The sequence below is a fragment of the Oncorhynchus gorbuscha genome, linkage group LG19 (assembly GCF_021184085.1).
Source record: "Oncorhynchus gorbuscha isolate QuinsamMale2020 ecotype Even-year linkage group LG19, OgorEven_v1.0, whole genome shotgun sequence".
Classification (NCBI taxonomy): Eukaryota; Metazoa; Chordata; class Actinopteri; order Salmoniformes; family Salmonidae; genus Oncorhynchus; species Oncorhynchus gorbuscha.
In genome coordinates this window covers 32189487-32217432 of record NC_060191.1, presented here as the reverse complement: position 1 = coordinate 32217432, position 27946 = coordinate 32189487, and the positions used below count along the sequence as shown (strand labels likewise).

At 41.6% G+C, this 27946-nt stretch overlaps 1 protein-coding gene across 3 annotated transcripts; it reads right to left on the bottom strand.

Annotated features, from left to right (window-relative positions):
- Positions 1-118: 118 nt before the first annotated feature.
- LOC124004661 (myeloid leukemia factor 1-like) lies at positions 119-27946 on the bottom strand. Of its 3 annotated transcripts, none has more exons than XM_046313330.1 (8): positions 27780-27946; positions 25707-25715; positions 25425-25587; positions 7437-7523; positions 5256-5396; positions 3046-3205; positions 2303-2450; positions 119-2084 (listed from the first exon to the last, which is right to left on the bottom strand). In XM_046313330.1, the coding sequence occupies exons 1-8, from the start codon at positions 27824-27826 to the stop codon at positions 2000-2002; spliced, it is 840 nt and encodes a 279-aa protein (XP_046169286.1). In that variant the 5' UTR covers positions 27827-27946; the 3' UTR covers positions 119-1999. The 3 variants fall into 3 exon arrangements, with proteins under 3 accessions (XP_046169286.1, XP_046169285.1, XP_046169287.1); XM_046313329.1 differs by lacking the exon at positions 27780-27946 and adding an exon at positions 26892-27097; XM_046313331.1 differs by lacking the exons at positions 25707-25715; positions 27780-27946 and adding an exon at positions 26892-27104.

Below are 27946 nucleotides of genomic sequence, written 5' to 3'. Positions count from 1 at the left end.
CGCTTGATTGGACATGATTTGGAATGGCACACACGTGTCTATATAAGGTCCCACAGTTGACAGTGCATGTCAGAGCAAAAACCAAGCCATAAGATTGAAGGAATTGTCTGTAGACCTCTGAGACAGGATCGTGTTGAGGCACAGATCTGGGGAAGGGTACTTTCAGACCACGAGAAGCAAGATTGAACTCTTTGAGACTTGAGGCTGTAATCGCTGCCTGCCAAAGGTGCTTCAACAGAGTTAAAGGGTATAAATACTTAGGTACATGTGGTGTTTGAGTTATTTTATTTGCAAAAATGTCAAACCTGTTTTAGCTTTGTTATTATTGGAAATGGTGTGTAGATGGGGGACAATCAATTAGCACAAGGCTGTAACGCAACAATGTGGAAAAAGTTAAGGGGTCTGAATACCTAACGAACGCACTGTAACTCAGTGAAATCTTTGAAATTGTTGCGTTTTATATTGTTGTTCAGTATGTCTCTCACAGAACAAATGAAGATGTTTGAGGTAAGGTAGCATCGGACAGCCACATTTTGACGATATATGAAAGAACGGCCTTGTTAGACTAGAGGTAAATAGTCAAACAGCCTCGTCTCATTTCCTTCATCTGCCCAGAGGTGATGGAACTGGTCAGGGGAAAGCAAATATTCGGTAGGCATCAATGAGCCAGCTTTTGAATCTCTTACCTATTATGTATCGTCAGTTAGATCAGTGCAACTTGAGGAGAGGAAGCCACTTCACACATTCCTTCTGAATCCTAACAGCCAGATGATATTACTGACCTTGCTAATTTCTGCAGCCCTGTTAAGATGGGACATTTACTTTGTTACATAAACACAGAGTTATGCCACTTTGTCCTGTGAAACCTTGAGGCAAAGAGGCCACCCCTCTGACCTAACTGCTCTTCTCCTTCCCCTGCCTCTTAATTTATAATTGAGAAGCCTGCATATATGGACATTTGTTGAGTTAACGTCTTAGGTGATTCCATAATATATTTTCACACTTGATATAGCTGCAAGGAGACAACAAGTTAAACTAAATCAGGAGCACATGATGCGAGAGTGTGCTGGGTTCATAACATCTGAGTCACTGACAAGTCTGTTCCAAAAATACCCTGTTAGATGTATCTGTCACACAGGCACAGTCAGCAGTGCTCCTATAGTGATAAACATACTGCTTGATGACAAATCAGATACACACTCAGTTTTAATAGATTACGCTACCATTTGCTTTTGAAATGAAATATTTAATTTTCAAATTGAGGATCTTATGAGTTCAATCTATAAGAATCCCATGATAAGAATATTTTAGAATGAACCGGACACTTTCATCCCAACCATAAGTTCTGTGTTTTATGTTATAAATTAATAACATGGTGAAAAACAAGATAACCCCATGTCAAATAATATAAAAAGGGTATTTTTTTTACAAAGATTACAGCAGGTAAAATACATTAATAAAACAATGGCCACTACACATAAAAAGCACAAGTTTGACGTCTAAGTGCACTTATGGACTTCAAATGTCTAACTGCATAAATATATACGTTTGTTTCATTTTGATGCAATCTATACAATGTGAACATGACATTTCCAAAAGCAGAAGGATAATATTTCTGAGATAACATTGCTGTTGATCTGATGCCCAATGATATAACATGTGACAAATTATGTCTGCTCAATGTCATGATTCTGAAATCATATATCACATATAATTGCTAGTAGCTTATGTGTGCCTGTCTTAATGCTACTTCCACAGGAGTCCTGAGCTTTCTGGAAGAGGCTTGTATGGATCTACTCTGACAAAATAAGTGCCTGACTTGACAAGTGTTCTTTACTTCACTTGTTAGCGTGAAAATGAAAGGCTAAAAAGCATATCAACAACTGGGTCATTGACTGATTTTCTGTGAGACAAAATACCTGGAAACCAAGCTTGTCTTGGAGACAGGTAAAAGCATCAAAGAGTTGTTGCCTGACATAGCTTTATTTGCTAGACATTTCTACTGCTTCACCATGCCTGATCCTTTGACTTTGAGATCGTCGATGTGTATTTTCCTTCCTTCAGGTTTTGGTTTTACTTTGTCCCTGAGGGGGGAAATTAGAAAGCAGACATAAATCATTCATCCATCAACCCACATTTCAATAAACCATTGATCAACTGTAGTATAATACTTGACACTTCAATCATAACCGAAATGTTCACTGATGTAGCATCCAGAAATGGTTTGTTTTGGTTTACGGCCACTCCTCGAGCGGATCTGTCCCACGTGTCATTATATGACCCAGGACACATGATGACTGACCTATGTCCCTGGTCGGGGCCGGTGGCGGCAGTGAGGGCTGCCCGATGCACCACCCTAGGCTTGGGGGCCTCCAGAAGGGACTTGGGGGCAAATGGTCGGAATTTAAACACCTCTTGCTGCCACTCTTCGTCAAAGGACTGCGCCTCGGCTATGAGGGGAAAGGGCAGAGGTTAGGGGTCAGGAACAGTTTAGGTATCACTCTGTGGGATGCTGTGATTAACCTGGCAAGGGGCAGTTCCTTGGAATTTGAATACCTTATTTTCTCTGAGATAGGAACATAACGGAATGTCTCAGACTATATAAACCCCAAACAGAGCTGGGATAGGAAAATCCTCTAACAGTAAATTCTGTATTTTTTATGACTATTCATCGAACACTGATGATAACCTATATGCCTTAAAATAATAATCAAAGCATCATAAAAAACAATTAATAAATTGGTAACACTTTAATTAAAGACCGCAAGTATTATGTGTTATTCTTATAAGCATGTATGCACATTTGTGATGTTTTTCAGGCTTATAATATGATATGTCCCTTTATATAGGACATTTTCAACAGACTCAAGTAATGATCATTATGATATGATAATAAGACATAAGGGGGTGACACATTCTTTCAACATGTCTTACAGTGCATTAGAACCACATCATAATGCATAATCACCTGCAAGGTTAAAGTAAAGTATTACCCTTTGTTTTTTGGGGGGGGATGCTGACCCCCTTACACTACAACTGACTTACATTCATCCAGATTCTGGAAGTCCTGGTTGAGCTCCCGTTCCCCCGTCCTCTTGTTGTGTTTTTTCTCCACCACGTGTCCTCGGTCCTGGATGTGGTGTCCAATGGACATCTTCTCCAGACCACTCTCTGAGTCCTTCAGGGACTGCCGAGTCTCCTTAATCTAGACACGGGGACAGCCAATCAGAATGAGTTACCAAAGAGGCGATGGACAATAATGACTGAGAAAGCCAGTATCAGGAAACTCTTGCTGTGTCAGACATTCAGTTGAAGTCAGAAGTTTACATACACCTTAGCCAAATACATTTAAACTCAGTTTCACAATTCCTGACATGTAATCCTAGTAAAAATTCTCTGTCTTAGGTCAATTAGGATCAAAACTTTATTTTAATAATGTGAAATGTCAGAATAATAGTAGAGAGAATGATTTATTCCAGCTTTTATTAATTTCATCACATTCCCAGTGGATCAGAAGTTTACATACACTCAATTAGTATTTGGTAGCATTGCCTTTGAATTGTTTAACTTGTGTCAAATGTTTCTGGTAGCCTTCCACAAGCTTCCCACAATTATTTCGGTGAATTTTGGCCTATTCCTCCTGACAGAGCTGGTGTAACTGAGTCAGGTTTGTAGGCTCCTTGCTCACACACGCCTTTTCAGTTCTGCCCACAAATGTCCTATGGGATTGAGGTCAGGGCTTTGTGATGGCCACTCCAATACCTTGACTTTGCTGTCCTTAAGCCATTTTGCCACAACTTTGGAAGTATCATTGGGGTCATTGTCCATTTGGAAGACCTATTTGCGACCAAGCTTAACTTCCTGACTGATGTCTTGAGATGTTGCTTCAATATATCCACATAATTGTCCTGCCTCATGATGCCATCTATTTTGTGAAGTGCACCAGTCCCTCCTGCAGTAAAGCACCTCCACAACATGATGCTGCCACCCCTGTGCTTAACGGTTGGGATGGTGTTCTTCGGCTTTCAATCCTCCCCCCCTTTCCTCCAAACATAACAATGGTCATTATGGCCAAACAGTTCTATTTTTGTGTTATCAGACCAGAGGAAATTTCTCCAAAAAGTATGATCTTTGTCCCCATGTGCAGTTGCAAACTGTAATCTGGCTTTTTTTTGGGCGGTTTTGGAGCAGTGGCTTCTTCTTTGTTAAGCGGCATTTCAGGTTATGTCGATATAGGACTTGTTTTACTGTGGATATAGTTACTTTTGTACCCGTTTCCTCCAGCATCTTCATAAGGTCCTTTGCTGTTGTTCTGGGATTGATTTGCACTTTTCGCACCAAAGTACGTTCATCTCTAGGAGACAGAATGGGTCTCCTTCCTGAGCGGTATGACGGCTGCGTTGTCCCATGGTGTTTATACTTGCATACTATTGTTTGTACAGATGAACGTGGTATCTTCAGGCATTTGGAAAGAATCTCCCAAAACCCTATACACTGATTATGAACACCTGTTCTGAATGTGAAAGACAAAATATTTAAGTGCCTTTGAATGGGGTATGTTAGTAGGTGCCAGGCGCACCAGTTTTAATGTTTCAAGAACTGCAACGCTGCTGCTTTTCACACTCAACAGTTTCCCTTTGTGTATCAAGAATGGTCCACCACCCAAAGGACATCCAGCCAACTTGACAACTGTGGGAAGCATTGGAGTCAACATGGGCCACCATCTTGTAGAGTCCATGCCCCGACGAAAGAGCATCTGCTAAATGACTCAAATGTAAAATGTTTTACATACAGATACATACTTATATTACTGTCAACAAATGTAGAATTTGCCCTGTTTTTTATAAACAAAATATTTCTTACATTTGCTTGTGTAAAACCTAGCAGTACTACTTATTTCTCTGAGAGAAATATAAAGCATTTTGCTAAAAGAATTGATTTGTCTCTAAAATGAAACCATCAAGTGATAGATAGAGTTTAAATAAATACTGTGCATGTCTGTCATTGAACATCCCCATGCAATGATTAGATAGCGAAAAGAAATACACCAATCTCTTTCATAATTTCTTTAAACAATAAAAGCTAATGAATGGATGTATAGCATTTTGGAATTAAACTCTTCTTATACTCTCTATATGACTCTGAGGGCTTGCTGTTCTTGTAAACAACTTCCTTAGTGTTCAGTGCAGTATCAGCTTGGAGAGCCCTCCCCCAGCCACTCAGCAGTATCTCTGGCCATACTTGAGTGTACATACCCCGCCAGGGGCGCGCCGTGTCTGGGAGGAGGCCTGAAACACTTTGGGGGGTTCGTCTCCAACCTTGGAATAGGTCTTCACTGAGGAAGAGCTGAATGAGTGGGCGTTGGTGTTGCCGTTCGAGTCTGTGGACAGGTTCTCCTGGAAAAAAACCCACACACTAAATCAGCTGGGCTTGACCATCTGGACCCTCTATTTCTGAAACTATCCGCCCCTATTACCAGCCTGTTCAACCTCTCTTTCATATCGTCTGAGATCCCCAAGGATTAGAAAGCTGCCGCAGTCATCCCCCTCTTCAAAGGGGGAGACACCCTGGACCCAAACTGTTACAGACCTATATCCATCCTGCCCTGCCTATCTAAGGTCTTCGAAAGCCAAGTCAACAAACAGGTCACTGACCATCTCGAATCCCACCGTACCTTCTCCGCCGTGCAATCTGGTTTCCGAGCCGGTCACGGGTGCACCTCAGCCACACTCAAGGTACTAAACAATGTCATTAACCGCCATCGATAAAAGACAGTACTGTGCAGCCGTCTTCATCGACCTTGCCAAGGCTTTCGACTCGGTCAATCACCATATTCTTATCGGCAGACTCAGTAGCCTCGGTTTTTCGGATGACTGCCTTGCCTGGTTCACCAATTACTTTGCAGACAGAGTTCAGTGTGTCAAATCGGAGGGCATGCTGTCTGGTCCTCTGGCAGTCTCTATGGGGGTGCCACAGGGTTCAATCCTCGGGCCGACTCTTTTTTTCTGTATATATCAATGATGTTGCTCTTGCTGCGGGCGATTCCCTGATCCACCTCTACGCAGACGACACCATTCTATATACTTCCGGCCCGTCCTTGGACACTGTGCTATCTAACCTCCAAACGAGCTTCAATGCCATACAACACTCCTTCCGTGGCCTCCAACTGCTCTTAAACGCTAGTAAAACCAAATGCATGCTTTTCAACCGTTCGCTGCCTGCACCCGCACGCCTGACCAGCATCACCACCCTGGATGGTTCCAACCTTGAATATGTGGACATCTATAAGTACCTAGGTGTCTGGCTAGACTGTAAACTCTCCTTCCAGACTCATATCAAACATCTCCAATCGAAAATCAAATCAAGAGTCGGCTTTCTATTCCGCAACAAAGCCTCCTTCACTCACGCCGCCAAACTTACCCTAGTAAAACTGACTATCCTACCGATCCTCGACTTCGGCGATGTCATCTACAAAATTGCTTCCAACACTCTACTCAGCAAACTGGATGCAGTTTATCACAGTGCCATCCGTTTTGTCACTAAAGCACCTTATACCACCCACCACTGCGACTTGCATGCTCTATTCGGCTGGCCCTCGCTACATATTCGTCGCCAGACCCACTGGCTCCAGGTCATCTACAAGTCCATGCTAGGTAAAGCGCCACCTTATCTCAGTTCACTGGTCACGATGGCAACACCCATCCATAGCACGCGCTCCAGCAGGTGTATCTCACTGATCATCCCTAAAGCAAACACCTCATTTGGCCACCTTTCGTTCCAGTTCTCTGCTGCCTGTGACTGGAACGAATTGCAAAAATCGCTGAAGTTGGAGACTTTTATCTCCCTCACCAACTTCAAACATCTGCTATCTGAGCAGCTAACCAATCGCTGCAGCTGTACATAGTCTATCGGTAAATGGCCCACCCATTTTTACCTACCTCATCCCCATACTGTTTTATTTATTTACTTTTCTGCTCTTTTGCACACCAATATCTCTACCTGTACATGACCATCTGATCATTTATCACACCAGTGTTAATCTGCAAAATTGTAATTATTCGCCTACCTCCTCATGCCTTTTGCACACAATGTATATAGACTCCCCCCTTTTTTTTCCTACTGTGTTATTGACTTGTTAATCGTTTACTCCATGTGTAACTCTGTGTTGTCTGCTCACACTGCTATGTTTTATCTTGGCCAGGTTTCAGTTGCAAATGAGAACTTGTTCTCAACTAGCCTACCTGGTTAAATAAAGGTGAAATAAAAAATAAAAAAAGATTGACGTGAGTATAAAGCCATGTAGAACACACGTGCTAAAACACTAATGAACAAAGTCTGTCATAAAAATATAATTAATTCATTCATACTATTACCCTTCTAGTAATTCTATTTGTATGGGCTGTGTGGGGTCTGAGAAGAGACACAACGTGACTCACAAAGTTTCTGTGCATGTCCTCCATCCTGTTCCTCACGCCAAACATCATGCTGTCCAACATACTGAATGGATTCTTCGACTCCATGTCCTGCAGAGGGAACAAGAACAATGGGCCATTCAAAACTAACTTTAAGGTCCATACCACCATTACAATAGACATCCATATACCATACAACATAAAATCTCCCTCCACGCTGTACCATCATAGGGGCAAAACTTCCACTAGTCGAATTTCCACTTATTTTCCCATTGACATCAATGCATGACTGGGTGAATGCTTGACTTATGCTAAAGTAAGGATTCACACCATAGCTTAACAATTATACTCATAATCTAGTTTGTTAAAATCTATTTAGATATGTAGGCTAACTTCACTCATCACTATATTGGACATCTTTCATCAATCAGAGATACACGGAGTGTGATTCCTTTGTCCGCCTGGAGCGTGTACACATTTTGACGTCATCAGAGTGTGCAGTTGAACACTGTATGCTGTTATTTTTTACTAAAACATAACCAATACTCGTTAAATATACAGTACCAGTCACGCCTACTCATTCAAGGGTTTTTCTTTATTTTTACTATTTTCTACATTGTAGAATAGTGGTGGCATCAAAACTATAAAATAACACAAATGGAATCACCCAAAAAGTTTTGAACAAATCAAAATATATTTTATATTCTTCAAAGTAGCCACCCTTTGCCTTGATGACAGGTTTGCACAATCTTGGCATTCTCTCAACCAGCTTCATGTGGAATGTTTTTCAACAGTCTAGAAGGATTTCCCACATGTGACGCGTTTCAGGACACTAGGCGTATAACGCGAGTCACGACTTCACAGGAGAGCCATTTGAACGTTTTTTATTTTGATCAAAATGCGTTTTTTGGCAGAAAGGCCTTCTGGAACGTGAACGTTCATGTGCCTTAATAACAAACTTATATGTCTGTAAAAATGAATAAAATTGTTAAATGACGAGCCTTGTTGGTTAAGCCACAAGAAAGTGAGCAACCTTCCCACAAGCCATGATTGGCTGAGATAATGAGTGGGCTGGACATGCCGAGAGAGGAGTTTGGATTGGTCTGCCATATAGAGGGCTTCTGTCTATTTGAGCTGGTCAGTCTGTGTTGGTAATCCTGTTGAACGCTGTTTTTTAAAAGTTTTTTTAAATGTTGCTCTCCACTTTCTGGAGGATCGAGTTTTGAAATCAGTGGAATTAGAGTATGATAGCTAAAGAGATGGAGAAAACACCGGCCTCCGGATTACATCTTCAAACTAAGGGCAACCATGGCATCCGTGACAGGGAAACACGTCCATCATGCATGATGATGTATACAGACTATTAAGATAGCTAGCTACATTTTCAGATATTACACAAAAGTGGTTTCATTTCAAGCTAAAGTGTACTGTTAGCTAGCTAACGTTACGTGTATGACGATATTATTCGTATCCCAGAGCCATTTGCTTTGCTAGTTAGAGCCTAATGTTAGCTAGCTAACATTGAACCTGGTTGGTTAGCTCCCAGCAGATTTGCGCAGGGTAGTGTTTAACTAGCTAAAGTTAGCTGGCTGGCTCGTTAGCTAACGTAACGTGTGTGATCTTACATGTTGTTTACCTAGCTAGCTAGCTAGCTACATGTCTTAAGCTAAAGTGTACTGTTACCTAGCTAACGTTAGCTGGCTGGCTCCCTAGCTAACGTTACGTGTATGACGTTATTACACCTGTTGAATATGGCCAGTGTCAGTAAATGTTGGCAAAAAAGCGTAATGAAATTGTTGCCAGCAGAGCTGGTTAGGCTGTTTCTATGTTATCCAGAGGTAAACAAATCTTCGGCCAGAGCGTTAGGTGTGCGCTATGAACGCTCCGAGAGCGAAACGAGATGGGTGGGGCTAAAGCTTAAGATGGTGTGAACGATGCTGAATGGGTGTAGACAAAAAGCTCTAGATACCAAAACATTCAAAGACCATTTCCTCAAAAGTGAGTTAACAAATTTATCAACTTTCAAAGCAGTACTACTTTCCCATTGTTCCTCAAAATGCAGTGTATGATATACCATGTTGTAGCTGAGTCTCTACTTTTATCCAATGTAAAAAACACAATTTTACATTTTGCTACATAAGACCAAATCCAGGTGGTGAGTTACATATCTTGAGCACTTGTTGGCTGCTTTTCCTTCACTCTGCGGTCCAACTCATCCCAAAACATCTCAATTGGGTTGAGGTCGGGTGATTGTGCAGGCCAGCTCATCTGATGCAGCACTCCATCACTCTCCTTCTTGGTTAAATAGCCCTTACATAGCCTGGAGGTGTGTTTCGGGTCATTGTCCTGTTGAAAAACAAATGATAGTCCCACTAAGCGCAAACCAGATGGGATGGCGTATCGCTGCAGAATTCTGTGATAGCCATTCTGGTTAAGTGTACCTTGAATTCTAAATAAATCACAGATAGTGTCACCAGCAAAGGACCCCCACACCATCACACCTCCTCCTCCATGCTTCATAGTGGGAACCACATATGTGGAGATCTGTTCACCTACTCTGCCTCTCCATCTCAGTGGATAGATATGTTTTGGTAACGTGCATTAGTTGGGCATATGCAACCTTTGTGATTTGGAGAAAAAAAACATCACAACCGCAAAAATCACACTGATAAGTTAGCATAGCTTTAGGCTGAGTCCGTTAGGGCACCCTATAGTGCAGAACTTTTTACCAGGGCCAATAGGGCTTTAAATCAACATCCTGTGCATGTCATTGCGTAAATAGAGCTTTTTGACTGTTTTACAATACTCGATCCAACCACATGATCCTAGTCTCTCTTGTAGTGGAGTGTAAGTTACATTAACTAACCACAGGCCTCCTAGGACTGCTAGAGTGAGCTAAATCACGAGGCTGAGCCACCATGGGTACCAGCCAGCCAGCAGAGTTGATCTGGCCCGCTGTGGGTGCCAGCTGGCTGGGGTAATATTTGACCCAACACCATCAACAGGAGGGGTCAACCAGCTCGTAAAACAACCAGGATGTGTGTGCATGACCACACGCACACTAATACTGGTAGATACAATCGCATGCACACACACATGTAACCTAGTAAGCCTACACATACACTTGGTATTGGGTGCATACATGCATACTCCCACATCTTACCAATTATGGCATGGCACATATGCACTGTGAATGTGATGTGGCCTTTGCTCAGATTCACAATATATCAAATCAAATGTATTTATAAAGCCCTTCTTACATCAGCTAATATCTCAAAGTGCTGTACAGAAACCCAGCCTAAAACCCCAAACAGCAAGCAATGCAGGTGTAGAAGCACGGTGGCTTGGAAAAACTCCCTAGAAAGGCCAGAACCTAGGAAGAAACCTAGAGGGAACTAGGCTATGAGGAGTGGCCAGTCCTCTTTGGCTGTGCCGGGTGGAGATTATAACAGAACATGGCCAAGATGTTAAAATGTTCATAGATGATCAGCAGGGTCAAATAATAATAATATAACAAATAATATAACAAATATTACGTTATTACCATAACTCCAGCTAGATTCAAACTTGCTGTGTGTGTCTATAAAGATATAGTGTAGGTGAGGGGGGTTAGTACTTGCCAATGGTCAGCTTATGGCTGAAACAAGGAATGGTGCTGCATTATAGCATTTGAGTAGTCTTAAGGACTAACCGTGCTATCAACACAGCCGAAAGGCGAAAGCGACTGGCTTATCCTCTGAAAAGCAGTACAATACAGAATGAACATAGAGTGCAGAGCAGCAGCAACACAGACATAAGCACACACATATACACACGCACGCACTCACAAAGAAGCCTGAGAAAGCAAGGCACCACTGAGACAGGAAGGCTCATATACAAAATAGTGTCCGTCTTTACACATGTATTCAGTTTGTTCTCAGTATGTAGTCTATAGTCTCTTTAGATTTGTTTTCTTGTTATATTACACTGTGAATCTGAACCTTAGCCCTTCCCACATTTACATGGGGCCTAGAACCTGCTGAATGTGCAAATTGGGAGAAAGACTATTTCAGTCCTAGCCGTTGCTCCCCTGACTCTCTACTTCAGGGTGTTTATAACCCCTGGAGGCCTGGGCAGGCATCCTAAACATCCCAACCCAAGCCAGGGGCACCGTATGTGGATACAGACACCAGAGAGAGAGGGAGAAAGGTTTGGCTGGAGCTCAGCCTGGAGGGTGTTGAGAGAGCTATGCTCTCCATGTAATTGGGACCCGTTGCCATGGATTACAGGGGGTTTAACACTGAACACATATCCTCGTTCTGAAAACAAAACTGCATGGACCCAACGGGTGGGCAGATGGGCGGGGGCGGAGAGTCTGGGTCTATCTCGGTTGCTCGCTCAGCTCTTTTCCAAAGGTCAGGGTGATGTAAAACGCTCCTCGCTGCCCCTGATAGGCCTGTACGTAGCACGACGGGCCAATTATATCTCTGAATAGCATGTATAAACGAATAAATGCCCGTTACACTCGCATATCGGGCATATTTTTAGATGGCCGCAGAGGTTGATCGTGTAAAATGTAAAGTATTGACTCACAGGGGCTGTAATACATTATTTTGGGGGCGGCTGTGCTACTGCTCGATTTTTTAAAAACTCATGGTCCCCTTTCCCCCCCTCCCAGCCTGTCATGGCATCGCGTCTTACTCTATTCCCCCCTCTCGCTGGTTAAAGCAGAGCTATGAGTCACACTGAGGCCAGGGCATAGGGCTTTAATTTCAGCTCTCAGGGAATGGAGGGACAGGCGAGCTGTGAAGGCATGGGTTCTAGGAACTGTTAGAAACCCCTGGGGAGGCTAAAGATGCTACCCTAATAAAAAAATAAAAAACTGGTCAGCAGATTAATGATATAGAGAGTAGGAGTAACTTTAGTGACAAAGTGCCCATTTCCTTTTATAAATCAAAACACATGATAAAGTTTTTTTTATTATGACAGGTATATAAAAAGCTGAAATGTGATCTTGGCTTTAATTAACCCAGTGAAATTAAATGAACCGAAATAAAACAATTTGATATTTTCTTTAATGAGTGATTAAAGTGAAGCGAAATAAAACAAACTCCTCTGAATCCAAGGTATCTTATGAAAGATTATATTAACTAAGCAAGTAGTTGAGTGTGATGGAAGGGAACGAAATGTGATATTCCCAAACAGCCAAACGACCTTTGAGAGGAAAGACTAAACATATTCACAGTCTGGGGGGATCGAATGCTCAGCAAACTGGCAAAAGAAACAGCAGCTTTACTTCAACGATGCTGTGAATGTCTGTGTGCGTGTGCTGATGTGTGTGTGCTCCTGTGTGCACGTATCTGATATAGGGTGCGGATTCACTAAAGCATGCGTGATACTTGAGATCGGTAGCGGAGCAATAATATCTTTCATAGCTGCTAACCCTTCTGCAGTGGGTGCCAGAGCACGCTTGCCAAGCAGATGGAAGAGCAAAAGGAACAACCCAAAACAACATCCACCCAGGGCCGGATTAATGCAGGGGCTTACCGGTGCTGAAACCACTGGGCCCAGGCCCGTGCGGGGCCCGGTGTGGAAGCAATTTTTATATATATATATATATATATAATACAAAAATTACAAACAAATATTATCTATACTGTATACAGTGCCTTCGGAAAATATTCTCAACCCTTTATCCAGAGTGTTACATTACAGCCTTATTCTAAAATTGATTCAACCGTTTTTTCAATCTACACTCAATACCCCATAATGGCAAAGCAAAAACAGGTTTTTAGAAATTGCTGGCAATTTATTAAAAAATTGAAATATTACATTTACATAAGTATTCTGACCCTTTCCTCAGCAGCAGTTACAGCATTGAGTCTTGAGCTTGGCACTCCCATGCTTCTCTGCAGATCCTCTCAAGCTCGGTCAAGTTGAATGAGGAGCGTCGCTGCACATATATTTTCAGGTCCCTCCAGAGATGTTCGATCGGGTTCAAGTTCAGGCTTTGGCTGGGCCACTCAAGGACATTCAGACTCCTGCGTTGTCTTGGCTGTGTGCTTAGGGCGTAGTCCTGTTGGAAGGTGAACCGTAGTCCCAGGCTGAGGTCCTGAGCACTCTGGAGCAGGTTTTCATTAAGGATTTCTCTGTACTTCGTTCATCTTTGCCACGATCCTGACTAGTTTCCCATTCTCTGCCGCTGAAAAACATCCCCACAGCATGATGCTGCCACCACCATGCTTCAACGTAGGGATGGTGCCAGATGTAAAGGCTTGGCATTCAGGCCAGAGAGTTTAATCTTGGTTTCACCAGACCAGAGAATCTTGTTTCTCATGGTCTGAGAGTCTTTAGGTGCCTTTTGGCAAATTCCAAGCAGGCTGTCATGTGTCTTTTACTGAAGAGTGGCTTCCGTCTGGTCACTCTACCATAAAGGCCTGATTGTTGGAGTGCTACAGAGATGGTTGTCCTTCTGGAAGGTTCTCCCATCTCCAAAAAATAACTCTAGAGCTCTGACAGAGTGACCCGTCTCCCCTGATTGCTTAGTTTGGCCGGGCGGCCAGCTCTAGGAAGTCTTGGTGGTTCTTTCTTCCATTTATTAAGAATGATTGAGGCCACTGTGTTCTTGGGGACCTTCAATGCTACAGAAATGTTTTGGTACCCTTCCCCAGGTCTGTGCCTCGACATAATCCTGTCTCTGCGCTCTACGGACAATTCTTTCAACCTCATGGCTTGGTTTTTGCTCTGACATGCACTGTCAACATATATACAGTTGTGTGCCTTTCCAAATCATATCCAATCAATTGCATTTACCACAGGTGGCCTCCAATCAAGTTGTAGAAACATCTCAAGGATGATCAACGGAAGCAGGATGCACCTGAGCTCAATTTAGAGTCTAATAGCAAAGAGTCTGAATACTTATGTCAATAAGGTATTTCTAAAAACCTGTTTTTTTTTCTTTGTCAATATGGGGTATTGTGTGTAGATTGATGAGGGAAAACATTTATTTGATTCATTTTAGAATAAGGCTGTAACGTAACAAAATGTGGAAAAAGTCAAGGGGTCTGAATACTCTCCGAATGCACTGTATACTTTGCATCCCTCGTTTACTCAAGTGTTTCCTTTACTTTGTCAGTTACAGGTTTGCCTACAGCCGGGAAGACCGCAGTTTGGGCAGCATGCACGGCAAATATATTGCTTGTTGCAATGTGGCTATAGACGTATAATCCATAGAAGGGTTTTGTAACCTCTTACCCTGGCAATTTGACTGTTAAACTCATGGGTACACTAGCAATGGATGCCAGTTCTGACTTGAATGGGAACTGCCATCTATGGATTATATTTCTATGGATGGTTGCAGCTGTTGCTTTGCCTTTTGCAGATTTTAAAATACAATCGCGGGAAAAATGTATAGTTTGGAAAGAAATTCCTACTGCTGAAAAGAGAAGACTAATCAGTCTGTAGAACCAATAGAAACTATTTTTTATTTTAAAAAAGCAAAGCCCTGCATCCACCAGTATCTTTTCAAAAATCCCTACAACAGCCCACTGCTACAGAACTAGCCACCGCTGTGCACAGTGCACCACACGCTCTTACCAACAACACCTTCAACTGTGAGCTAGCTTGCTACAGTAGCGCTCTTTAAAGCTCTCTAAAACTGTGTCTACCTCCCAAATGGCACCCTATTCCCAATGTAGTGCTCTACTAATGACCTATGTAGGCTGGTGAACGTTGAAAGTAATTACCAGGGATAAATATACTGAGCACACGGGGAGGGGTGCAGGATTAGTGAAAGGACACAGGGACTAAGTTTAGCATCTCGGGGCTTCTAAAGCAGGGCAGCTGCCTGGTAATCATGAGACCTTTATACTGGGAGAGAAGGTGTCTTTAGGGGAAATGGGAGCAAAGGCCCATTAGACAGATCTCGGTCATGACCATTAGACACCAAATGGAAGAAAACGGACTGAAAAAGGGAGAGACAACTGGAACTTGTTCAATAAGAAACACTCATTTTCAGAATCTGTTGCAAAATGTTTTAGAACATTTTCATGTCCGAATGAATATGACCATTAGACCATCGATCAATCCTCAAAAAGGGCTTTAGTTTTTGAGCAGTGGCGGTCGGTGCCGTTTAAGGTTGCAAAGGGAGGGTATATTACTGGAAACTTTCTAAGTTTACCAGTATACTACCAGAATTTTGGTATCATTCAAGGAGGTTATCTAATATTTCACAAGATGTCTAGTGGCCCTTTTGGGTACTTCAGATTTTTACAGGTTTTTCATTATCTCTTGCTCTCTTTCTGGTCTTATCACATGTCAAATATACCAAATAATTAAATAACATGATTTTCAAATAAAACATTTAATGACAAAGCTGTAAACATTAATATAAACCATCAACTTAGTTAATAACATTGGTGTTAATGAGGGTTTCAGCCTGAAATATCCTTTGTATTTGTTTTAGTTTATTTTATTTTATCAGTATGCATTTGTTGGTAATGTTTTTGCATCAAATTGGTGGCAGCAGTTGTGAAAAAAGTAAATATTGGAAGAGTTGCATAGATATTTGAAAATAATGCCATTGTTGATTAGATGCTTTTTTCATTAATTAGGCTATTTTCTCTTGAACATATGGTTTACCTACTAGAAACTCATGGACAATATGGAAATAGAAAAAAATGAATACTATATATGACAAGTTATTCAAGTATAATTGACCAAAGTTACAATAGATTGCCATAGATGTTCTGTTAATGACCAAAATTACTGAAGATTCCGGTAACTTTGGTAAACTACAGGTCGCTTTGCAACCCTAGCACTGTTTAAGATTATAGCATAATATAAATAATGACAATAATATTCATACGAGTCATTCGTATGAATGGAATATGAATGACTATCATTCATATTCCATTCACCCAGCTCAATGTAACATTGATAGGTTTGGCTAGTAGCCTACTACATGTTTCTGAAATTTGCCCTATACCCATCATAAGGTTCCTACAACCCAGCCTAAAACTGTAAGTTTGCAACTACGCTATAAAGGTTTGAGAGACAAATTTGAGTAAACAAGGTGACAAACAGTGATGCATTCAATACTGCCTTGCACACTCTTGCCTGCATCTAGCTGATCTGGGGTGTGTAATCATTAGTCCAAACAGTTGCACCTCCCGAGGTGCTAACCTGTTGCACCCTCTATAACCACTGTGAATATTATTTGACCCGGCTGGTCATCTATGAGTGTTTGAACATCTTGAAGAACAATCTGGCCTTAATGACCATGTACTCTTATAATCTTCACCTGGCACTGCCAGCAGAGGACTGGTCACCCCTCAGAGCCTGGATTCTCTCTAGGTTCTTCCTTGATTCCAACCTTTCTAGGGAGTTATCTCTATCCACCATGTGCTTCTACAACTGCATTGCTTGCTTTCTGGGGTTTTAGGCTCAGTTTCTGTATAAGCACTTTGTGACAACTGCTGATGTAAGAAGGGCTTCATTAATACATGTGATTGATTGATTCTTTTTTGCAACTAAAACAAGAGTTTCTATTGGACAAATTTAGGTAAATCCCTCTCTGTTTTGTTCTGTTTCCATTTAAGAATCGTTTTGCAACAGAATTGGCGCAATGAATACACCTTTAATCACCCACACACACAGTTCACTTTCATAGCAGCAACACACAGCATCACTTGCTCTCACCTTTCCCCTTCACTTGTGAACACCAGTGCACAACAAAACAGGTGTCTGTGACAAGGCGCAAAAACCTCTAAGACAAACATTTATACCATAACCGCTACACAGCCTACATTGTTGTCACCATATTAATGCTATTGTCACCTCCTGAGTGGCGCAGTGGTCTAAGACACTGCATCGCAGTGCTAGCTGTGCCACTAGAGATTCTGGTTTCGAGTCCAGGCTCTGTTGCAGCCGGCCGCGACTGGGAGGCCCATGGGGCAGCACACAATTGGCCCAGCGTCGTCCGGGTTAGGGAGGGTTTGGCCGGCAGGGATATCTTGTCTCATCGCGCACTAGAGACTCCTGTGGCAGGCTGGTACAGTGCACGCTGGCACGGTTGCCAGGTGTACGATGTTTCCTCCGACACATTGGTGCGCCTGGCTTCCGGGTTGGATGGGCATTGTGTGGTTGTGTTGTGTTTAAGAGGACGCATGGCTCTCGACGTTCGCCTCTCCCGAGTCCGTATTGGAGTTGCAGCGATGAGACAAGACTAACTACTACCAATTGGATATCACGAAATTGGGGAGAAAAAAGGGGTGGAAAATACAACAACAAAAAAAATATAATAATGCTATTGTCAACAAACTAGAAATAATTCATTAGTAAACCCACAATCCAATCCATGTGTATAATCAGGCAGTAGTGTACAGCAAGCAGATTAGCAGTTACACCAGCGGGCCCTGTTGACAATACATCAATAAAACAGAAAGCTTACCTTGACTTGGAAGAGTTGCAGTGTTGGATAGCCTTAGCCAGCTAGCTAACATAAATAACATTCCACTCTGTTCGTTTGAGTCAGGTTGTTCAGTAGGCTAAATTAGCTGCATTAGCTAAGTGAAATGTAAACTAAGAAGAAGAAAAAGGTACAATGACATAAACTCTCTCTCTCACTCTGCTGCTTCTCCTTCATTTTTGATGAAGTTAATTTGTTCAAAACTGTTCAGCTATTATCTTTCTCACTTGGAGTCAACTACTCACCACACTCCCTATACTGCATTGCTAGCTAGCTGTAGCTTATGCTTTCATTACTAGATTTGTTATCTGATCCTTTGATTGTCTGGACAACATGTCAGTTCATACTTTAAGAGCTCTGATAGGTTGGAGGACGTCCTCCGGAAGTCATTATAATTACTACGTCTATAGAAGGGGGTGAGAACCATGAGCCTCCTAGGTTTTGTATTGAAGTCAATGTACCCAGAGAAGGATGGAAAATAGCTGTCCTCCGGCTACACCATCGTGCTATCCTCTAGAAGTTCTACATTGAGGCCAATGTAGACCTTCATTACAAAACAGTATGCTTCTAATCAGTTATTTGGTGACGTGAATATATTTAGTATAGTTTTATCTAAAAATGATAACTTAAATGTATAACTATTTTTTTTCTCCTGAAATTCACTGAGTAGGGTGGTCTTCCCCGTCCTGCTCTGAGGAGCCTCCAATGTACCCCTACTCGATGTAAAACAACACAACCATGTTTTGTCACATCTCTTATCTCTCCCATTTATGAAATGTGTACAAATATTTTACCTCAAATGTGGTTAAATTGTTAGATATTGTGACACCCCCCCTAAACTAAGAAAAAAATGCAGAATATGCCTGGCTGGAGGGGGGAGGGCCACATAAGCTTATGTAACCCAATATTGCAAGCTCTGATATTGAGAAGATTTTGAATACAAGTAGTCACTTGTCTGCACTACATACACAGACAGCATTAGCATATCTTAATTAGCATATTGGAAATATAGACCTGTAAATACAGAGATACAATAGAAGGAAATAGCAAATACAGTACCTTCAGAATGTATTCACACCCCTTCACTTCTTTACATATTTTGTTGTGTTACAGCTTGAATTAAAAACTTATTAAATATAGATGTTTTTGTCACTGCCCTACACACAATACCCCATAATGTCAAAGTGGAATAATGTTTTTCGAAATAAGTTCAGGAGTAAACATTTGCTTAACCAGTCACATAAGTTGCATATGGACTACCTCAAAGACCAGGGAAGTTTTCCAATGCCTTGCAAAGAAGGTACCTATTGGTAGATGGGTAAAAATGTAAAAAGCAGACATTGAATATCCCTTTGAGAATGGCGAAATTATTAATTCCACTTTGGATGGTATATCAAGACACGCAGTCACTACAAAGATACAGGCATCCTTCCTAACTCAGTTGCCAGAGAGGAAGGAAACCGCTCAGGGATTTCACCAGGAGGCCAAAGACTTTAAAACGGTTTAATAGATGTGATAGGAGAAAACTGAGGATGGATCAACAACATTGTAGTAACTCCACAATACTAACCGAATTGAAAGAGTGAAAAGAATGAAGCCTGTACAGAGTAAAAAATATTCCAAAACATGCATTCTGTTTGCAACAAGGCACTAAAGTAATACTACAAAAACATGTGGCAAAGAAATTAAGTGTCATTAAGGGGCAAATCCAATAAAACAAATTATGAAGTATCACTCTCCATATTTTCAAGCATAGTGGTGGCTGCATCATGTTATGAGTATGCTTGCAATCGTTAAGGACTGGGGAGTTTTTCAGGATAAAAAATAAACAGAATGGAGCTATGCACAGGCAAAATCCTAGAGGAAACCCTGGTTCAGTCTGCTTTCCACCAGACACTGGAAAATTAATTCACCTTTCAGCAGGACAACAACCTAAAACACGAGATCTACACTAGAATTGCTTACCAAGACGACAGTGAATGTTCCTGAGTGGCCAACTTACAGTTCTGACTTAAATCTGCTTGAAAATCTATGGCAATACTTGAAAGTAGTTATCTAGCAATGATCAACAACCAATTTGACAGGGCTTAAAGAATTTTGAAAAGAATAATGGTCAAATATTGTACAATCCATGTGTGCAAAGCTCTTAGAGACTTACACAGAAATGCTCACAGCAGTAATCACTGCCAAAGGTGATTCTAACATGTATTGACTCAGGGGTGTGAATACTTATGTAAATGAGATATTTCTGTATTTCATTTTGAATAAATGTGCAAATATTACTAAAACATGTTTTCACTTTGTCATTATGGGGCAGTGTGTAGATATGTGAGAGAAAACAAATATATCTAATCAATTTTGAATTCAGGCTCTAACACAACAAAATATGGAATAAGTAAAGGGGCATGAATTCTTTCTGAAGGCACAGTATGAATATTCATGATTTTTGCTATCTGATTAATAGACAACTTTGCTGTCATTCAGTGCTGCATAGTTCTGCCTGACAGAAATGCATACACTAACTAACACGTTTATGTTGTGGCTATTGTAATATCATCGGCTCTAAGAAAAACAATTGGGCTCAGACACTGAAACCTCTCATTGTGGATTGTATTTGTTCAGCCCCTACTCTTGCAATACAACCTGTCACTCATTGTCAAGAAATTCCATCAACTTAGTGGGCCTTCACATGACATAGGAATGGCAGCTCTCCAATGTCAATGCCATCCCAAATCTCCCAGTCTGCCCTGGAGACGCCATACATGTTGACATGGTGAGATTATAGGTATGGGGAGGATGTAACAAGCTCATAAGGGAGGTGTTCACCACATTGAACCAAAACAACCTGACACTCATTGACGAGAAAGGCCATCAACTTACTGGGCTTTCACATATGATAGGATTTGCACCTCTTCAATGTCAATGCCATCCTGAATCTCCCAGTCCTCGATAGGTCCCCACCACCAACAGTCCTCCCATCTGGCAGTTACCACAGACAGAGACACCATGGAATTGGACTGTCACATGTCAGTAGGCCGTTCAATAGCCAAAATGCCACCTGGAAAGTGCTGTCGTGCATTGCCATCATATGTACCTATTTTGCGATGGCTAGCCAGCCCATGTGATACCGGAACTGGACTTGCATGTAAAGAATAAGCTTTCATGTTGGGGTGACTCATGCATTGGTCTGGGAAACTGTGCAATAATCCCAACATCCCTTTAAGGACATATGCCATCTAGGGCAAACAAGAGGCCCCTTAGGATGGTCAAACTGAAACAAAGATGTTATATGTCAGGGCTGCCCAACCCTCTTCCTGGAGATCTACCATCCTGTAGGTTCAGTCTAACCCTAATTTGCTGCTCAACAAGACCTTAACTAGCTGAATCAGATATGCTAAATTAGGGTTGGACTGAAAACCTACAGGGCAGTAGATCTCCAGGAAGAGGGTTGGGCAGCCCTGCTGTATGTGATCGTGTATGGTGGCTGGGGATTGACTGTGAGATAGTGGTCTTTGTGCACCATGCTTGACCAGCACCACCTCCTCTGCAAACCCTTTACAGTCCATCAAAGCCCAGGGATCATCTTTAAAATGTACAGTATGTATGTCTGGAGCTGTAACACTTCTTCCTGAGGTCGCCATCACTGGTTCTGTCACCCTCATCTCCCGCTGGTCCTGTCCCAGACTGTATTCGCAGCCAACTATCCACAGTTAATATCGTCCAAATTATCATCCTACCCGACTTCCAGAAGAATATTAAGGAATTTTTAGGATGTGAACTGCAGGAATTGTGACAAATTAAAAACTAAATTAAGCGTTGGAAAGGTCTATGGGCAGGTCTGTTTGTGACAGCCCTTTCAGACTCTCCTTCAGAACCCGACAACTAACCATTTCACTACTGAAGTATCCCCAGAATCATTCAGGCTGAGATAACATTCCAATTAGTCAAAGGGTCCTGTTGGCTTCAGGGTTGGGCTCAATTTGAATTGAAGTCAGTCGATTCAGGAAGTGATTTGAATAAAAAATTCTAAAATGTTAAAACCTTTTACATTAATAGCTTTTTCTTTTCAGTTTGTTGAGAAGTCATTGAAAATAGATGCCCTTTTCTCAATAATTGAATTGGAATTTCAGTTTACTTTCTTGAATTGACCGCCTTCAATTCAAATTGAGCCCAACCCTGGTTGGCATGCAAGCTTCACTCCCAGAGAGTCTGCACCCAACTGTTGTAGAATTGGAAACTGATCACCACACAGCCCCAATATCCTGCCCATCATAAAGATAGATAGCTTGCCTAGAAAGATAGCTTGCCTAGAATGGCTAGTTACCTATGCAAGCTGGTCAGGCCCCAGAACTACAAACACTATTGGCTACTTTGTCTCCTCACCCTGTTAGGACACACTCATGTCCTGGTCACCTCAAAGACTTTAAGTGTGCAAGGTTGATTCAGTTTCAGTGGGGAAAGAGGAAAAAGGTTAGCACTGTACATATACGCTACTAGAATGACTGAATGTTGTATTACAGGTTGCTTTCCTGTTACTTGGTTATGCTATTATGTGCTTTGTGTCGTCAAAGGTTTGTGATGATATTTTTCAGAATTGCCCACTGTAAGTGTGTGAATGAGATGAACACACATTGAAAAGCTATTTGGATCTGGTATTCAAACAAGAGGCAGTGGCAGTGCCACCCATAGTTCTAGATATCCAAGATGAAAAATTTTTAAAGACAGAAAAACACATTCAATTTAAAATTAACAAGGGCAAATTATATACAGGCGAAGGTGTTTAAATGTAATCATGTTGACCATATTGGATTCCGAATAAAATGGATTTACACCAAATCAGTCTTTATGGGCATGAGTGTTGTATACAATTATGGAAAACATCTAATCTAATTCCGATGTCGGAGCCCACTTGCTTTACTTAGAGCAGATTACACTTGCCACAACATCAGAAAACATGTGTAACTGTATGTACTTTTGTCAGACAGGATGATACACTGAATGAGAGCACATTTGAGATGGAAAGTTAGAATTTAAGCACGTAGCAAAAAGTAAAGCTTACATTCATCATAAATATTTATAGCTGACATTTCCAACCTATTGTATCTCTGTGTTTACAGGTTTATATTACCAAGATGCATTACAATATCCTAATGCTGTTTGTGTATGTATGTATGCCAGACGACTGACTACTTGTATTTTAAAATGTTGCGATATCAGAGCTTGCAATATTGGGTTACATGAGCTTATGTGGCCCATTTCCCCTACAGCCAGGCATTATTCTGTACTTTTTGAATTTAGGGGGTGTGTCAAAATATCGATCAATTTAACTACTTTTGCAGAAAAGTATTTGGATACAACCATCCATTTCATAAATGGGAGACATTAGGGATGTGAAAAAACATGGTTGTGCTTTGTTCTACCTCGGGTAGGGGTATCTTTAAAAAATGTGGTGGCCTTCCCACCAGCCTACATGTTCTATTTGCCTTCTGATAGAAAATGCATATAACTGCATTGCAAAGCTGAGCTAATAGGCTAGTGTTTAAATGTAATGAAACTGTAATTCAGTACTGTTGAAATTTACAGAGAAAATTAACCACACACTGAATCCTAACTTTGCACATGGTTAACTTTGCAATCATGCATTAATGTCAAAAATGTTATGTACAAGGATCTCAAGTCAGGATTCAGGTCTATGAGAAAACAGAACTATATTGTGATAAACTCATAACCAATGCTGTCATGAGAAATGTGTACAGTGTGTCCTTCCTGATTTGCTGCATGTAACCATGGGCCAAACAGCTATGAAAACAAACATGTCTGTTTTGACGTGTCTTTTCAACAGCTCGGGCAGCAGGGTCCTCAAGAGGGCCATTGGTGTGTTTGAGTGAGAAAGCACTGTGTCAGAGGAACAATGCTCTAAATATACCCTCCTCAGGCCAAAGATAGCTGGCCAGAGAGGCGAGGGGTTGCCCTTCTACAACCCACCACACTCTCCAGTGCCCCAGCAGAGCAGCAGCAGAGGTTCAATAAGCACTATAGCATCGCTGGCCTGACCTGGCAGCAGGGGGGGGATCCGGTTACACGTCCATGGCCATTTTCCATCACGGCCCCGGTAAACCTAAGCCCTTTTCTTTTTTATCTCTTTCGGCTGGTCAGCGTTCTTGTTTGTTTGAAAGCTGGACGCTGAAATGAGGGAGGTGGGTGGAGGGGGGCGAGTTGTGGTGCAGGTGTTTGGGTTCCTTCACTCACTGACACAGATAAAGGAGGAAAGTATGTAGGTCAGTACCAGGAACTGACCAACTCCTGGGCTAAGGATATGATTTCACACCTTCACCAAGAGAGTACAAGTGAATGGGGAGAATCTACAATGTACTGGGAGGTATGGTCGCCAGTTTCTGTTTCTCAAGCCAAGAGAACATAGAGTGCCTTGCGAAAGTATTCGGCCCCCTTGAACTTTGCGACCTTTTGCCACATTTCAGGCTTCAAACATAAAGATATAAAACTGTATTTGTTTGTGAAGAATCAACAACAAGTGGGACACAATCATGAAGTGGAACGACATTTATTGGATATTTCAAACTTTTTTAACAAATCAAAAACTGAAAAATTGGCCGTGCAAAATTATTCAGCCCCCTTAAGTTAATACTTTGTAGCGCCACCTTTTGCTGCGATTACAGCTGTAAGTCGCTTGGGGTATGTCTCTATCGGTTTTGCACATCGAGAGACTGACATTTTTTCCCATTCCTCCTTGCAAAACAGCTCGAGCTCAGTGAGGTTGGATGGAGAGCATTTGTGAACAGCAGTTTTCAGTTCTTTCCACAGATTCTCGGAATGGGAAAAAATGTCAGTCTCTCGATGTGCAAAACCGATAGAGACATACCCCAAGCGACTTACAGCTGTAATCGCAGCAAAAGGTGGCGCTACAAAGTATTAACTTAAGGGGGCTGAATAATTTTGCACGCCCAATTTTTCAGTTTTTGATTTGTTAAAAAAAGTTTGAAATATCCAATAAATGTCGTTCCACTTCATGATTGTGTCCCACTTGTTGTTGATTCTTCACAAAAAAATACAGTTTTATATCTTTATGTTTGAAGCCTGAAATGTGGCAAAAGGTCGCAAAGTTCAAGGGGGCCGAATACTTTCGCAAGGCACTGTAGCCTGGTCCCAGATCTGTTTGTGCAGACAAATGTTTGGCATTATAAAGAGTTGACATAATAGCACAAACAGATAAGGAGCACAAATCCAAAGGGAAATGCTCTCCAAGTAAGAAGACCGGCTTAATGATAGGGTATGAACTAGAGGCACTGAAGCAGTCACCTGTTTGAGTTTCAAGCCAACAACCCTCTCCTGACCTGACATATCCTAGTCAGGATCTGTATGTGCTTTAGCCAATATCGATACTCCCAGGCTACTCGTGTCATGCACATTGAGCATAGAAAATGCACTTTACAAATGTATTATTATTATTATTATGTGTGGGACCTAACCTGGTTCACCAGAACAACACATTGGCCCTAGTTACCCTACCCCAGTCAGTGTGTCACAGTCAAAGCAGTAGTCCTCACCCTGTGGTCCTCCCGTGGCACCATGCTAGTGTTGAGTTGGCCCCTGGATACGTGGCCCCTTTCTCGCCCGCCAGTCAGACTGGGCATGAAGTCCCGACCGAAGGGCTCTGAGAAACTCCGCATCATCTGTTGTACACGGGTATTGTGTGCCTGGAATGGATCCCTGTGGAGAAGACAAAGAAGAAGAGAGGGAATTAGCCTCAACATTCCCAGAGATGCTGGTTCTGTAATTCTTTGCAGAATTGATGACTGTGCTGATGAGTGAAAAACAAATGGTCCTACCTTGACGAGCTGTAGATTGGAAAAAGGGAAAGTGGGGGGAGATAAAGGAAGGAAGGAAACTTCTTAACACCAGGCATTCACCATTTCATAATATACTGTCTGTCATACAACCAAATTCACAATTAATATGAGTAGGCATAGTTGTATTAGTTATCAATTCGTGGAACACCTCCCCAAACACATAAATGAAGGAGGCAGTGTTGCTCTGCCTTATTTTTTAGGTCAAATCAGTGATTGGCATTTTTCTGTGTGAAAATAGTACAAATAGTCATAGCTTGATGTGGGGTGGGTGGGAACAACCGGAGGGTTTTGGGTGTTCGGAGCGGCTTCACTTCTGTGTAGAATATATGTTTTAAAAAAGAAAATTCTACTAATAAAAATAGTAATAGCAAGAACATGCAACTGGGCATTGCAAGTGGAGGGCTGGTTTGTGGACTGAAGATGGGGGTTGTAATGTAACATTTATCATATTTTATTGCAGGCCTAAGATATGTCAAGGATCTAGGCCAGGTGATTAATAGATATTTCATTCTCTCACTTATCCTGGGGAATGGGTCACAGTATCTATTCACCAATGAAAAACATGAAGCAATGTTTTGCTGACAACGGTAACTCTATGCCTTGAGTAGTAAGTACCATGCTATTACTGTAGCCTACATGTTAACCAGTAGATATTGAAAGAAATTAAACATTGATGTCGGTGTGCCTTAGTTGTCATTTAAATGATTTAGAATATAACTCTATATATACACATGGGGCATAAGTCTTCAAGGTGCAGGGCAGAGCAGAGGCAGGTTGCCATGCAGAAAGTGATAGCTGTTCAGCAGTCCAATGGCCTGGAGATATAAACAGTTTTTCAGTCTGGAACTGCTTATATAAGGAAATAGGCTATGCTGATAACAAAGCATTGGAATTGGGCACACAATTCCCCATAATAATATCTTCAACCTATTGATTGTGAATGCAGCTCTTAAAATATAACATTATAGATAATAGCCTACATAGTGTCATTGTAGAGACGGGGTGGGTAGCATACAGTCGTTCTTGTCTAATTTCTGAGACAATGTGTCATGTTCAAAGTGGTGTTGACTTTTGACTGCTATTTGAAATAAACATTATTTTTCGAGAAAAATCTTCAGACAGTCTAATGAATGAGTGGCAGAATATAATAAAGATACTACTTACGAGAAGAAAGGGTCCTCGTCAAATTCCCTGAGAAGACTGTTAAACATTTCCACGGGTGTTGGGACGGGGAAAGTGAAGTATGAAATATCTCTTTTCTGTCTCCTGCTATGAAGCGGCTCCAACGACCGGGTGTGTGAACGTTACAGTCCCCCCGCGCTCGGTGTCAATGAAGTTACCATCGTAACTTGCCACATTTTAGAACGTTGGGTTGATGAACAATCAGCCACATGACCTCCGACGAACACTGCGATTGGCTGGCTATTCAAAGCTCGAGCGGCTCTATCAGCACAACGCAATGTTGTCAGTAGCTGTCGTTACAACGGAGCGAGCTCCATAAATTTAACTAGGCAAGTCAGTTAAGAACGAATTCTTATTTTCAAAGAACAGTGGGTTAACTGCCTGTTCAGGGGCAAAACGACAGATTTGTACCTTGTCAGTTTAGGGATTTGAACTTGCAACCTTCCGGTTACTATAGTCCAAAGCCCTAACCACTAGGCTACCCTGCAGCCGATTGACTGCATTGTTTGAATGGAATATTAGCATATTGGCAGTTATTGAAAGTTGTATAATGGAATAAACCCTCTCTAAGATTGTCTGGCTGGCTAGCAAGCTAACGCACCTACAGTGCTGATACATTCTCCACATTCACTATTTTACACAATCACTACTGGCATACTATAACGCTATTGATAATAGCCTACACTACTGACTCATTTTAGACAAGGGGTGGGTACAGTCGTTCTTGTCCTTTATCTTTATCGTTTATATGTGTCATGATCAAAGTGGTGTTGACTTTTGACTGATATTTAAAATAAATATTATTTTTCTAGAAACATATTCAGACAGTCGAATGAACGAGTGGCAGAATACAATATTGATACCACTTACGAGAAGAAAGGGTCCTCGTCAAATACCCCGAGAAGACTGTTAAACATTTCCACGGGTGTTGGAAAGTGAAGTATGAAATATCCATTTTCTGTTTCGAGCTATGAAGCGGCTCCTACGACCCGGTGTGTGACAGCCCCTGGTTGCTATCGAAACTTGCTACATTTTAG

Bases quoted from the DNA above. Each gene is read 5' to 3' on its own strand.
- LOC124004661 (XM_046313330.1), bottom strand. From the start codon at position 27,826: ATGTTTAACAGTCTTCTCGGGGTATTTGACGAGGACCCTTTCTTCTC. The intron at 7,524-25,424 runs GTGAGGACTACT...TTCCCTCTGCAG, and splicing joins TGCCACGGGAGGACCACAGG to GACATGGAGTCGAAGAATCC. The intron at 5,397-7,436 runs GTGAGTCACGTT...GTTTTTTTCCAG, and splicing joins AGGACATGCACAGAAACTTT to GAGAACCTGTCCACAGACTC.